Source organism: Diplotaxodon limnothrissa, linkage group LG2 (genome assembly GCF_057381915.1).
Source record: "Diplotaxodon limnothrissa isolate DT_005_m linkage group LG2, D_limnothrissa_male_GT1.1, whole genome shotgun sequence".
Classification (NCBI taxonomy): domain Eukaryota; kingdom Metazoa; phylum Chordata; class Actinopteri; order Cichliformes; family Cichlidae; genus Diplotaxodon; species Diplotaxodon limnothrissa.
Genome location: NC_140597.1, coordinates 14,606,353 through 14,621,076, shown reverse-complemented (window position 1 = coordinate 14,621,076; position 14,724 = coordinate 14,606,353). Strand labels below are relative to the sequence as shown.

At 44.2% G+C, this 14,724-nt stretch overlaps 1 protein-coding gene across 2 annotated transcripts in view; it reads right to left on the bottom strand.

Moving 5' to 3' along the window:
• Positions 1 to 3,650: 3,650 nt before the first annotated feature.
• Positions 3,651 to 14,724, bottom strand: part of fat2 (FAT atypical cadherin 2) — a 75,115-nt gene continuing 64,041 nt past the window's right edge. Inside the window, exons 24-28 of one of the 2 annotated variants that reach the window (XM_085367452.1) lie at positions 13,336 to 13,489; positions 11,194 to 11,287; positions 10,955 to 11,103; positions 10,595 to 10,869; positions 3,651 to 4,150 (exon numbers count right to left, since the gene is read on the bottom strand). In XM_085367452.1, the coding sequence (XP_085223578.1) occupies positions 3,651 to 4,150; positions 10,595 to 10,869; positions 10,955 to 11,103; positions 11,194 to 11,287; positions 13,336 to 13,489 (1,172 nt within the window). Of the gene's footprint in view, positions 4,151 to 10,594; positions 10,885 to 10,954; positions 11,104 to 11,193; positions 11,288 to 13,335; positions 13,490 to 14,724 lie in introns of both variants that reach the window. The other variant, XM_085367461.1, reaches the window with a different exon arrangement.

Genomic DNA, 14,724 nt, shown 5'->3' with positions numbered 1-14,724 from the left:
TAAGAGAGATGTTTTATTTTTGCAAAATTGAGTATTTTTATTGCAAATTTATGTTGAATGTGATTTAAACAAAATCCTAAGTTGTGAATTATAGCTAGAACAGCATAATTAATATTTGAATTGCTCTTCTGACCCTGTCTGTTGACAGGTCAGGTTTTTTTTTGTATGCTGAATTGTTCCTGAGGTGGATTCCTCCAGTGAAATAGATGGCGAGCCTTCCCACCTGGACTTAGAGAGACTGAGATTCGCTTCTTTTCCACTTGATGATCTGCTGCACCTTGCGGTGTGGTAGGACTGTATCACTCACACTTTCACGCACAGCTGGTTATACATAAGACCACTGACTGACATTCTTTCATCCCTATTTTCTTTCACACCCTGGGAATTTTTTGGACTTTACCCCTTGGACATTTTTTATTTGGGACTTTAAATAATGAGCTGTTGTGTAGAGCATTCTCCACATGTGAAAAGAGTGTGAAATTTTCATTTGAATGTGCATTGGATTTGTGTAATCTGTTTCTATAAGAGTTAAGGAGTCAGGTTACTAGGGTGCACCCGAGCATTGAAACCCGAGCATTGAAACCCGAGCATTGAAACCCGAGCATTGAAAACCAAAAATAACACTTGGCCAAGTCATTGCTTTAGTAGTTTGTGTTTTACTTTTCTTTTAATTTTTGTAAGTTTCCTTTCTACCATTGTAAAGTGTCTTTAACCTGTGCTTGTCAACCTTATGGTTTATGTCACTAAAGTTGGCTGGTTCTTTTGAGTTACATTCTTGTCTCTGTGTCTCATTTGAACACACCCCTGTGCTCCTATAGTCGAGCCTATTGGCCCATTGATATATTCTTTTCAACAATTCCCCTTACTGTGTTACAATCAGGATATTATTGAGACTTTACCCTACATTATAAAGTCATTATAAAGTCCCTTAAGACAACTGGTGTTGCAATTTGCTGCTATTTAAACAAAATATAATTGAACTGATAACTTGACTACAGGTTTAAGGTCCTAGAACAGACCTCTGGGGGACACCACTTGCCCTGTTAAAGAGGAATGGGGAGATTTTAGTAGTTTTAACAGTAAAAGTTTATCATCGTGCTGCATTCCAGATGTGAAGATCAAATTCCTGTGATAACACTAATCCTGTCTGATGAGGGCTGTTTTTCCACCTGGCCTGTTCTGACCGGAACAGAGCGTGATATGGTCGGTGTTTACAGAAGATAATATCTTTATTCATATTCTCTTTACAATATTGGAAAACAAATGGACAGACAGCATCTTAATAAAATCTCTCAGAGAAAAACATCAGGGCAAAACATGGGGATGCCCACATTGGTACAAAAATAAACTTTATGGATGAAATGAATACAAACAACACATGTCAATACATTCAAGTGATTCATATTCAGCACAGCAACACACAGGCACAGACTGTACAGCACGACACGAGCGGATTATGGGATCTCTTTTGTACAAAGGACTCAAAACAAAGGGAAAGAGCTCACAGTGGAACCACCAGTGAGAGAAGGATCATGTCCATAACACATCTACACACACATCCTCAGCCTTAGTCACGGCTGGCCCTTAGGTTGCCCCTGGTTTTTGTGCGTAACATAAACAAAAGTATGAGACAATCACACTGTGGTAGCCATGTCTCTGTTTCAACCCGAATTCTTCCAAAAGCCAAAGCTCAGCAGGAGTAATATGTAATCATATGTGGAGTGTGCATGCTTTGATTTGGCAATTTGACATTATGGTGCCAGATGGGACAGGTTGGACAGTCAGGACATTAAGAACCAGCCCTGCCCGAATCACCGTCTGCTAACGCCTTCACGTTACTACAAATGCCGTGTTCCAGATACAAGTGCTGCTCTCGTGCACTGTTTATCTCCCCAGCCTCCGAGAGCTCACCACATACGCCGCTTATGCAGGCTTTGATTTTTACATCTGCAGCCTTGGCACGTTTTGGAGGCAGCGGTAAACACAGCGCTCATATTCAGCCGGCACTTCATCGTTTACAGAAACATGAACTGACCAAACAGCAGCCAGATCGACTCAGTGTCCCAGATCTGATCTTCTGTCCTGGAATCCACAAACCGCCTGGAGGAGCTCATTGAAAAAAACTTCAGGCTTGGACATCGTTTAACCTGCTCTACTCTGTCCTTCCATCCCTGAAATCAAACAAAAGATCCAGATTCTTTCAGCTCCAATAAAATGATCCATGAGGATCTTCTTCCAGCTGTCGCAACAAAGTGAGCTCGCCTTTTCTGAAGCCTTCAAATATTTGGTCTCTGGGACACCATGAGCTCCCCGTGTGCTGTAGGTACACTGAGTTTTTAAAACCTGAGCTTACAGACACACTGCACACAGCTGAGAGGAGAGGCTGAGGATGACCACTTAGGAGTTTTGGGGATCAAAGAAGTGGTCGGTGCACCAGCAGGTAGCAGGAGGACAGTGCGAATCCTGAGAGTTTTATCTTCACAAAGTGCCACGGCTACCACAGAGTTGAAAACTAAGCAGAAACACTGAAACAACCAGTCTGTGAGTCACAATTAACAATTATTTCAGCTTTTAACTGAAGCTGCTCACATCCAAATATTCCTCTGTAATTTCCTGCAGTTCAGATCATAACCTTCACACGTAATTTGGCAGGAGGGAGTTTGACAATGAACTGACCAACTCTATGTGTTATTAGAAACAAGTCGTCTCTGCTCAGTTCTTTGGGAAAAAGAAAAGGTCAAACTGTTGATTTGACAAAACTAAACTAAACATCGACTCTTCACTATCTAACAGTCACTTATAAAAACGCTGCATCGTGCACTCCGAGCTTCTCTGCTCATTCAATCCATTTAAAATGGCTGCATGGACGATTCTCTCCTGCTGCACTTTAAGAGTTCCCTTTATCATGCAGGGCAGCGATACACAAACACGGAAAATACTGTCATCAAATTCACTCATTGAAATCCACAAAGAGATGTTTACAGAGTTCTTACAGCTAAAAATACAAAGTCCACTTCACAATAACGTCACTTTTTTAATCGCTTTCATGTTTCTAACGAGGATCCAGCCCTCTGAATGCTAACAACAAACACCGACACCTTTCTCCTGTATGAAATGTGCTTTAATACGCTGAGATTTGAAATCCTTAGACATACCATAAACCTGTTTCTGCACTTTTAGGAGCAGATATGAGCGAACACACCCAGCAGGATGTGCTGTCCGTGTTCAGCACAGCTCCAGCTGTGTGGCTGATCAGACGAGTGTGTGTGAACGGTGAAATGTGGGAGGTGTGTTTGGAGTGCAGAGAGGCAGACTTTTCCGCTTTGAAGCTTTCAAAAGTCTGAGCAGTTCACAGCCCGCTGGGTAATATTGTCCATGATTTCACAGCCCTGTCGAGACAGCGAACACCCTGGGTGGTGTCCCAACAACAGAAGATGAACTTGTGCTGAACTTGTTCTGCGGAGGTGAGCGAGCCATCCTGAGATGCTCTGTCTAATCTGGCGCAGCAAGACTGCAACACTTTAAAGAGTCTAACAAATCAGAGGTGTGTGAAGAATCATTCCACATGCTGTGATCATCTCACACAGAGCGACGAAGAGATCTGATCTCTTCTGATTGCCGTGTGAGGACCACGCCCACATGTCACCACCTTAAAACATCACCTCCTCGCAGCTCCCGTAGTCACTCTCCACCATGCTTGACCCATCGCAGCTGCGTGGGTTCTGTCGTGCTTTTCGGGTTTGAGGCTGGGCCTGGTTCAGGTTCGGTGCCGGCGGCGGGCTGGCCTGCTCAGCGTATGAGGGCATGGCGACGCTGAGGCGCATGCTGAGTCTCTTGTAGCCCGTGACGTTGTCGAGGCTGCGGGTGTGCTGGGTCGGGTAGTAGCTGATGGCGGTGTACTCGTTGGGGCACTGAGAGCTCGGAAGAGGAAGACCGTCTGGACCCAGGAAATCATCCAGGTTCTGGTTGCTGTAGCACGGTGGCAGGGGTGCACGGCGGTCGCAGCGGTCCAGCGGGAACGGGAAGCCACCAAACCTAGAGTTCCTGCGGGAGTCCATGGTGGAGGTGGAGTAAGTGTCTTCTACGATGTCAAACTGAGGGAAATCCTGGACCGCCGGACGGCCGTAATAGTCCGGGTCTGCGGGGTAGACTGAGGACAGGAAGCAGAGGAAGAGCTCTGGTTACTGATGGTTTCGCACTCAAACAATCAGCTCAGAAAATCATCACTTACTTCCAACTTTCACCTAAAATGTCCCAGGCAAACACTACCCAGGCCACTCCTGCTCTTACATTTGATTTACTGCAATGTCGTCTATCATCAGCGACAGCAACTCGCTGGAAACGAGGGATTGAAAATCCCCACCCACCGGGATGGAGTCAGAACTTTACTACGCTGAAATCAAAGTGAAACTTCTCCACATCTACTGACACTGAACACAGGGCTGAAAGTGGGTTTCAAAAGCTTTAACAATCTGCATATTAAACACTCAGTGGGTGTGTGTGAGAATAGCTCCGCGTCCCCAGGTCACCGTATTTCACTTAGAGGCAGGCGACTGATCCAGAAACATGTCTAATGACTTCCTTAGTAGAATAATCCTCCTTACTTCTCTATGGCCAAGATTAAAACAATTCAAGGGCAACCTTTCTTTTCTTTTCCAAATATTTATTTATAAGTGACTTATGTATGTATGTATGTATATATATGTATATATTGTACTATTCTTAGTTAGCGTATTGTCTGTCTTGTCTTAATGTTGGTTTAAAATGGAGCACTGTAACAAAAAATAATTTCCCCCAGGGATCAATAAAGTATTCTGATTCTGATTCTGATTCTGATTCTGATTCTGATTAAAGATTAGCTCCTCCATCTTTCTGCGCTGTAATCTCGAGCTACGTCTCAACCTTGAAATACTAATTTGGTGATTTCAGGTTGCTCATCCCAAGCAAAAGTGACCGTCAGGAGGATTTTTAATCATGTGCAGCAGCTGCTTCAGACTTTAGTTATTAAACAAGCAGGAAGTCGGTGAGGAGAGAGGAAAACGTGCCGCTTACGTAACCTTAGCGGTGACTCGGTGACATTTAATCTGTCATGTCAGAGGTCACCGCTCTGAACACACATCTGGTTATGAGCACACGCACGGCGTCACTTCCACAAAGAGGAGTTCACTCATCAGAGCATCACAGACATAGTCATATGTGTAAAAAGCATTCTATAATTCAGCTACGAAACACCGCCCTCAAACCTCATATTTATTATTAATTATAATATTATCACATAATTATTATTATTAATATTAAACATCAATAATAATAATTACCGTAAAAACTAAAAGTCTGTAAATCCATAAAAATCTGTTGTAGCTCTGGATGTGCTCTGCATTTTTACAGTAATCACTGATAAGTTTTTAAAAGTTGTAACTTGAATTTGATCATTAATTCAACAATAAATAATAAAAAAATGTTATTAATTTTAATAAAAAAGTTCATTAAGGTTAACATTTTATCAGAAAGAGCTCAACTCATTAGAAAAAATAAAATAATAAGTAAATAGCCATAAAATGGGACACTAAAAATACAAAAAAAATAAAAATCAATATGATGCAATAATTATTTTCTTGTGTCCTTACTCACATACACACAGTGAAATAGACTACAGAGTACATATTAATTAAATTTGCTTACACATAATAATAGTATAAATGTATCATATAATGAATTAAAGAGTTGCAGCTCTTATTTGCTTTTGCCTGACCTTTGACCTTTACCCCTAAACATGACTGACATTTTACAGCTGCCGTGACAACATCACAGCTGCCGTGATATCATCCCGACACCAGTGACATCAGCAAAGCCGCCGTGACATCACGTTTATTGATTTGAAAGCTGATTGATGACAGCTAAAGTAGCCCACACTGTCAGATGTGACAGTGCTGCCATCAAACAGGCTCTTGATCCCGGGTTCCTGAGCCTCGCTGGACGAAGCCTTCAGCAGATGCTTGGGCCCATACTGTCATACAATACGAAAAATGAGAAAATATCAAAGAACACAAACTCAACAGGGCTGCCTTTGTGCTTTCTAAATAGCTTAAAACAGTCAATCCTTACTCAGGAGTTACAGTCATGAAAACAGGTAGAAAATCATCCCTTGCAGTCAAGTGGAAACCTGTAAAGCCAGTCTGTGCCTAAAACCTCTGAACAGTGATACCAACACACTAATCATCATCATCATCATCATCATCATCACGAGGAAATGGTCCCAAAACGTCCCAGAAGAGACCCCCGCAGACTCGAGGGCTCAGCAGAAAACAAAGTTGCTTCCCGAGGATTATCACTTCATATTCCTGCCCTTCATCCCCAAATCTCAAAGTAACAGAGCAGACGTGTTCGGCACTTTGCTCAGACAAACTTTAGAGGATTTCCTGCTGTTAGTTTGGTCTCTGAGAATACCAAGCAGACTCCCGGCTGCTTGACATGTAGACACAGAGACAAAATGAGACAAAAGAGGAGCGAGGGAAATGCAAAGGAGACAAAAGGGAAACGCTGGAGAGAAGCCGAGGAGATGAGGGGGAAAGGGGGTGGAAGATGAAATGAAAAGGACAGATGGAAGGTGAGAGAGGAGAGACGTGACTGATGAGAGGATGAAGTAAACACAGCTCGGCGATGAAAGCCTGACAGCATCTTTAACGGTTCACCCACACCAACAGTCTTTGTTCAGTAACTCCGATCGGTGGCTCAGGCTAACAGCACGAGCTGCTCCAAAGGGCCTGGGATTTGTAGAAACTGAAACAATGTCTGCATGTATAAAGATAAACAGGATGGTTCACACGGATGACTTTCTGAAATTTAGGATGCTTACTGACAAATTAATAAATGATGTTGTATTTAGACGGCAGGTCACTTTAAAGCTCCCTCTTTGTCTTTCTGTTTCCTACTGAGGTAGAATTAGAGGAAGCTTTCTATCTGAAAATGTTTTCAGACTAAAGTCCTGTTGGGGAGTTGCATCATTTTTCTTTACACATGTGTGATGAAAGTCCAGAGCCTCTGGGCCTTATTTATAATCAGTGAAATGACGTGTAAAAGCAAAAATTGTAATTAGTGTTAGAATTCACCGCCATGGGTATTTGTGCCTGAAGTGGGCAGATCATGTTGGTTTAGGGTTAGCTGCTGCTGAGCTGGAAAGATTCGAGAACTGGGGACAAAAAGTTTCCCTGTAGCTGTTTTTGTAAAGTCTGATATTCAAACAGCCTTGAAAAGACCATTAAAAGTAATGAAATTCCCCTTTGGAGGCTTTCTGTGAGGCTTCCAAATCACACAAATGTTTAAGAAAGGCTGACCAAGGGCAAGGCGGTAATCCCATCTCAGGGCTGAATGGGCTGCCATCTACCACTGTGTGCATGATTTAACTACAGATCAGTGTTGCTGGAAACTTTCACTGAGATTTTATCCAGAAACACAGAAAACAAATGAAAACATCAAATATCAGCAGCGAGCTCATGATGTTTGGAAGATTACGGCGCTGTGTTCACACCAGCAGTGGCGGCTTTAATCCTCATTCAAGCATAAAATCTTGATGGAGAATTAAAATGAAGTATCAACTCAAACATTAGTGCTGCTTAAACCTGAAGCAGTCCTCGCGAACACATGCTGACCATCTTTAGGACCAGACTGGACTCTTACCCCTTAAAGACAACATTCGATGACCTCTCCAGCACCCTTAATGATGAGCTCTGACACCTGAGTATATGCCCATAAAGTCGTGGTTTGATGATCATTAGAACAATTTCCAGGTTTTTCCAAGGGTGAGGCAGAGACCTCCCTCACGGATGCACAGCCAGTCCTTTTGTTCTAAAGCCAGGCCTGACTCAGTTCAGAAATCATGTTATCATCCTGTGAAGAGTTTGATATGGAGGTCACTCGGCAGCCTCGGGTGGCGTCACCATTAACAATAAGTCTTACAACGAATGAAGCGGCTCACACAGAAACGTGTCCTTTCCTGTGCTCGTAAGGTTGAACAGACGAACGACCTGCCAGCCGGGTGCTGCCTGAGGAGCGATGGCATGACAAACACCCAATCTGCCTCTTCATCTGTCTGAGCAACACGACCACGGACGCAGGACTCACAGCTCGGTGGTATGGATCGCTTACAGACAGATGAGCACGACAGCAGGAGAGGGAGACAAACATGGAAGCAGACGTTGGCCTCACACAGGAGCGTTATCTTATCGGCCAGCCTCACGGCGACAAAGCAGGAAAATAAAGACCTGCACTACTATGAAAATCCTTTTCATAGTAGAATAAAGGCCACCTGTTTGAGCTGTTCACAGGCTGAATTACTCAAACTGCTTCATGAAAAAGTTCAGAAGAGGACAACGACAGCTCCACACCTGAGCTCAGGTGTGCAAACGGGACAGAACCAACGCGGACTCTCTGAACTAAAACCAGGCGCAGATTAAACATCATCGAATATCAGTCTGTGTGACACTGATGGTGGGGTTAAGTTGGCACATCACATCTTCATGTGATTTCCACTTAGACTGGTCGTCAAACATCACTCAGAAACAGATACCTGCTAATCAATAACATCCATCCATTCGCTTCCGCTTATCCTTTCCAGGGTCGCGGGGGGCGCTGGAGCCTATCCCAGCTGTCATAGGGCGAGACGCAGGGTACAGCCTGGACAGGTCGCCAGTCTGTCGCAGGGCCAACACACAGGGACAGACAACCATTCACACTCACATTCATTCGCACATTCACACCTAGTGACAATTTGGATTATCCGATTAACCTATCCCCACAAGCTGCATGTCTTTGGACGGTGGGAGGAAGCCAGAGTACCCGGAGGGAACCCACGCAAACACGGGGAGAACATGCAAACTCCACACAGAAAGACCCCGGCCTGATGGTGGAATTGAACTCAGGACCTTCTTGCTGTGCGGCAACAGTGCTAACCACCGTGCACCATGCAATCAATAACATCCAAATAAAATCCTGTAACTGGAGCTGCTCGGACCACACAGCAGCTATTTTATATGATTATTTATATTCCATATAAACCAGTAAGCAGAACAACGTGCAGGAGTTACATTTAACTGTTGTTGAGGAATTTATTGTTAAGTTCTTTTTTATGATTGTTAATAGAATTTATTTCCGGGGAAACACCACTTTTGGGTTCATGCTGTGTTGGTAAAGTTGAACCACAACTGCAGCTCATCAGTGTCGTCAGTGACAGCAGCTGATTGGACGAGGAGAGAACGTCCTTTATTTTGATAGAGCTCATAAATGTTGCTGCCTGTGAGCTCCAGGTCGCCGATGAAACGCTGTTCAGTGTTTGCTAGCAGTAGATAGCATTTAACATGGCGGTCTATTGTGGATGCTTTTTGTTACTTCGTTTTTCAGCAGCTTGGTGGAAACACAGCTTCATGTTTAATGTGCACGTATAACGTTTGCTCGGAGAAACCCCCGGGACAGCTGTAGAGATTTAGGGAGCCTGAGAGGTGCTAACTGAAGGAAGAGTACTAACGAGAACGAGACGTGGAGACAGTGAGGAGGCAGATGTGACGTGATCACAGCAGTGAAACAGAAAAATCGCTTCCCGATGTTATCACTTCCTGTCGCCTCATTGAATGTTTCATCTCCCAGAGTTTAATCAGTGCCGTGTACTGACAGACAGTGCACGTTTCACATGATGCAGCACTGCACATCACAATTAACTGCGTGTTTACGGCGACATCGAGTGACTACAGCGTCTCTTCTGACCTTCTATATGTCAGGACTGAAAATGCTGCTGTGACTTAGATGGCATCTCTCCAAACGATTTTCCAGTCGGATTATTTGAAACTCCAACGCCGTCTTATTAAAGAGTCAGAGCTTTAATTATTGCCCTGAAGTCAAGTCTTCTTTAAAACAGACTCCATGCTTCCCTGGATTGATCACAGCAAGGATGCCGGTGTTATCTGCATGCCTGTCCAAACGCCTTCTCTCGTACATTTATGCTGTCTTTTTGTTTCCTCTATCAACAAAATCCAACACACCTTCAGACCAAAGATGCATGATGTCCATGCTGCATGATGTAAAGTGCAGCACTGTTAAAATCCCTAAAGTGTATTGTGGGTAAACGTTCATGGATCACATCAGTTGGCGGGACAGGTGGCTGCTCAAAAAGACCTTTTGCTTCCATCTGATACCAGGATCATCTCATAGCCCTGCTTCCTCCTTTTTTTTAATGCACTCAGTGTTTGGCTGTCTAAATGCGGCTCACAGCTGTGAAACGCAGAACAGTTCACCTGTTCGGCGGAAGAGTTTGCAAACATCGCACACTTTAGGTCCTGAAGGAGTTTTTGAAAATGTTTGAAGGGTCTGGATCACAGACGAAACTGAATTTTAGTGGAGTCATCCTTCTGTCTATTCGTGTTGAGCTAGAAGAATCACTGCGATAAACCCCAGGAGCGTCGGATCTAATGACATTCTGCGCTGCATGAGTGCTGCTGATAGTCCTGCTTTATTCTCATTATTAATGCTCACAATCAGATGTCCAAGAGCATGCTGAGGTTTCATCAGAAAGTCTCCCAGTCCCCCAATTCAAACCAACACTCACCCTCATAGTCCAGGTCCCAGTGGTTTTTCCTGATGGAGTCGTTATCAGAGCTCGATGGCGGCCTGACAGGAAGGTTGGGAGCAACGCTGCACACGACCGGCCCCTGCGTCTTTGGAGACCCACCCGCCGACGAACCGATCTGGCTGCGTGGCCGTAGCGATCTGAACGGTGTGTGGTTGAGGTCATTGGTTGGACCAACCAGCGAGCTCATCTCAATGGGGTTGACTTCCTGGGAGTTTGCTTTCAGGCTCTTGGCCAGACTGGACTGTAAGTACCTGCAGGTGAAGCAGCTGACGTTAGAGATTTAATAAGATCTGATGGAATATGTTGACGAATAACTTCAGAAATAAAAACTCTTACCCGTTGGAGTCCTGGACGCAGATGGGTTTTTTCTTCTTCTGCTGAACATGTCGTTTCCTGATGCAAACAAAGACGCCGACCAAGAAGACTAATCCGAGCACACCGGCACCAATCTGTATGATCTCCATGTATCCAAACGATGGATTGACCTGAAGAACGGGAAAATGATTAAAGTTTGATCTGCTGCCACTGAAGAAGAAAGAACATTAAGGTCATGTGTGTCTGTCGTCATGACTGACCAGAGGCAGTGGCTCGCAGTAGATGGCACCATTAGTGACTTTACAGCCGAACCCTTGAGGACACTCGTTGGGTGAACAGCCTGTGTCTTGGCACCTAAAAGGTTAAAGGGAGGAACATTAAAGCACTTTCAGAGGATGGAAAACTAAAATATTCCAAAAAACAGCAAACTGTGAGTGAAAAGAACCAAAACTCCCATTTAAACTTTGCACACCTCACATTCAGTTTCGTCTCCTCGGGCACCTCTGGACTGATTTTCAGTCCTGTTCTGATCTTTTACATCCCAAAAGCTCACAGAGCAAATATCAGCTTTAGTTTCAGAAGGACCTGAATTTCATGTGACTGTGTCCACAGTTTTTAACTTTGTAAAAAGAATTTATGTTGGAAATGAAATGAAAAAATGATAAAAGATTCCGGTGATAGCCGCACACACAGCAGCTCCTGTCCCTCCTCAGTTGGACTTCTCTGCTGATGAGACTGCCCAAACTCCAGAGGTTACTCTTTGGTCCTGAAGCCTGTCTGAACAAGCGCTCATTAGCGGAGAGGAGCACAGAGGTGGAGGTTAAATCAGTGATGATCCTATAAGCTTCAAAGCTGGCATGGGCACGAAACACCACCCTGAGACCCTGCTGGCACAGATCTGATTGCTGAGTGCTGGAGCAGAAGCACTCACACAAAGCCAGCACTCTGTTTTCCATAAATGTGCCCGCAGCTCAGTTTATTTCCCCGGTGCTCAGGTCCCCCGCTTTACTTCACTCAGAGTGTATCCCGGCAGCGCTTTGCAGAGAAAAACATGTTTCCTGTTATTATCTGAAGGAAGACTTTGCTTTGGAGACCAGAGGAACGTTTCTGAATGTCTTTGGACACTCTAAATAAAATGTCCTGTTGTGTGCTGCTGTCCACCACACACGCTGGTGACAGCTTGATAAAATATCTCTGCATGTTTTCCTAAAGCAAAAGTACGCCGCCTGCAACTACCATCCAGCAGTAGCCATTTTTCATTCAGCGAATTAAACCAAACCCACCTGGAAGAGGGACGGTGGCTCAGAGCCGCGGGGATCGAAGCAGCTTTAATGAAAGGAAGGAGATGCAAATATGGCCGTAACTCTGTGGGGGGGGTGAGCTTGTGTGTGTCAGACTGGGTTTTTTGGTTCGTGTTTATATCTTTAGTTTCAGTTTACCCTCAAAATGTCAATTTTAGTTGTTTTTTTTATTAGTTTCACTGCTCTATATAAAAAAAAAAAAAAGCCCAGAAGTAGATCAGTTGCAGTGTGACTGCAGTCGCTCTCAGACAGATTGGCAAATTTGAAGGTTTGCAAATAATCATCATCTAACTTATAAATGCAGACATTTACCAACATGTTGCAGTCAGTCTGCACCCCGTCGCAATGCAATCAGGGGTTCGACTCAGCGGGTTGCAGACTGGGTGTAACCTGATTGAACTCGAGGGTAAAAATGAAGGTCTCGATGCACCGAAGTCACTTTGAAGACGGCGGCTGACTGTGAGTGGTTGCAGACCTGGTCTCCAACTCTGAAGTGACCATTACAAAGGTTTAGTTTTCAGTTTAGTTTCAGTGACTTGCTGTGTGACAACACTAGTATGTTATCACTGGAGCATATATCACCCAAAACACAATGCTTTTTGCACAGTGGCACATGTGCAGCAGCTGCTCTCTAAAGCAAATATCTAATCAGCCAATCACGTTTTAATGCTCAAAGAGCTTGTTGCCATGGTCTCAGGACCTTGATGTTGAATTTTCTCTTTCCTCTTCTGGATTATTGTTGCAGGATCTTAGTTCATGCACTTGAGTCTTGGTCTCTCTTTTTGGTTTCCACCCTTTGTCTGAGTTAAGTAGTTATCACTTTTGCCTGTTTGTTTGGTCTTTGAGGACATTTTTAGTTTGGTCAGTCCTTAAAAGTCAAGTAGATGATCACAAACCTGCACACTATAAAGAGGATGATGCGACAGGAATGGATCTCCATCACTCAGGACTGGGGCCAGATGAAGAAGTTATGAAGAATAAGGATACACTCTGTGCTTACATTGATTTGAACGGCAAAGGCAGGCTCCACTGTACCTAATAAAGTGGCTGTGATGGTTAAAAGCATCGGTGAATGAGGTGTGTGTGTGGACATGTGCCTACCTTGCCTCAGGGTTCTCACGCGAGCAGTTGCACAGGTAACCTTGATCCATGGGCATGCACACCCTGCCGTGGGTGCACGGCTGGGAGGCGCATGGGTTGTCGGTCAGCTCGCATCGGGCGCCGTGGAAGAGTCCTGCACACCTGCAGCGCGGCTCTGCAGAGCAAATAAAACACCCAGACATCTGAGACAAGAGCAACTGATCAAAGCCACAGCGAGTCTCCCCTACAGGCACGAAATAATCAAAGCAAAGGTCAGCAAGGTCCGGCCGGAGAGTGCAGCACCTTGTTGATGTTTAAAGGGAAAAATCGTGCAAGCTTTATTCTCCCACGGATAACTGGCAGAAAATAGCACGTGGAATTGAGAAGGCAGCAAAAATCATGTTTCATCAGCCAGAATCAGAGAGGGAAGCCACCAGGATGAGGAAGCAGGGATCAAGGACACAGGCTGAGATCACGACTCTTCCATTATCATGTGTCTAATCTACAATCTAAACTGACTTCTGCACATACACCTGTATTTGTCTTAATCTGCGAGTCATAAAAATAAAGCTTTCCTGATTTGTAAACGACAGGAAGCAGGGGAGGATTTAGGGTGGGGCTATGCTATGATTGACATGTTGTTACACTCGTTTTTACCCAACCGGTCTCTCAGATGGGGTCACCTGATTGTTGGGGTTTTCTCCTTAATGTTGTGTTTACCTTACAATATAAAGTGCCTTGAGACGACTGTTGCTACGACGCTGTGAGATGGGGACAGACAAAAAATCATATTTGTTTCAACAGTTTCATAAAATGTTGCAAACTGAACGTTGCCCTGCAGCTGTACTGAGGCTGATTCTTCATTAAAAGCTTAACTTCCACCACCTGCAGGCACTAAATTTTTGTTTTTTCCTTCTAGTGATGAGATAAAAATGACTGCAGGGGCAAAAACAGCAACTTTTTTAAGTTCGAATCCTCCTCAGAGGAGGAGCAGAGGAGGACACATGGAGCTGAACCTCCTGAGGAGAACCTCAGCTCCAATGGGTGTGGGTTCCTGCTGAATCCGCACGTCGGTCCATCTCCTCCTCCTGTGGTACTTCACTTGTTCTCCTTTAGTACTTTAGTTACTGAGCTCACATTGTTTGTTTGTTTGCTTTAATCTAATTTTATTAAGTCATCATAACAAAAACACTAATTAAACTATGATAAAGGAACACACACTGTGTGGTATTTCCTTATGTTTTGGCACATTTTTCCTGCTTTTATTTTGGCGGGCTAAACTGGAGGCTGAGAGGAAACTAAATGATGTAAGAGCCCTGAGCTGGACTCGGGACTTTGGCCCTGAAGTGTGGACATTTGTCTGTTTCAGGAAGTTCTGTGCACAATCTCGAAATCTCTGTTTTATTTTTT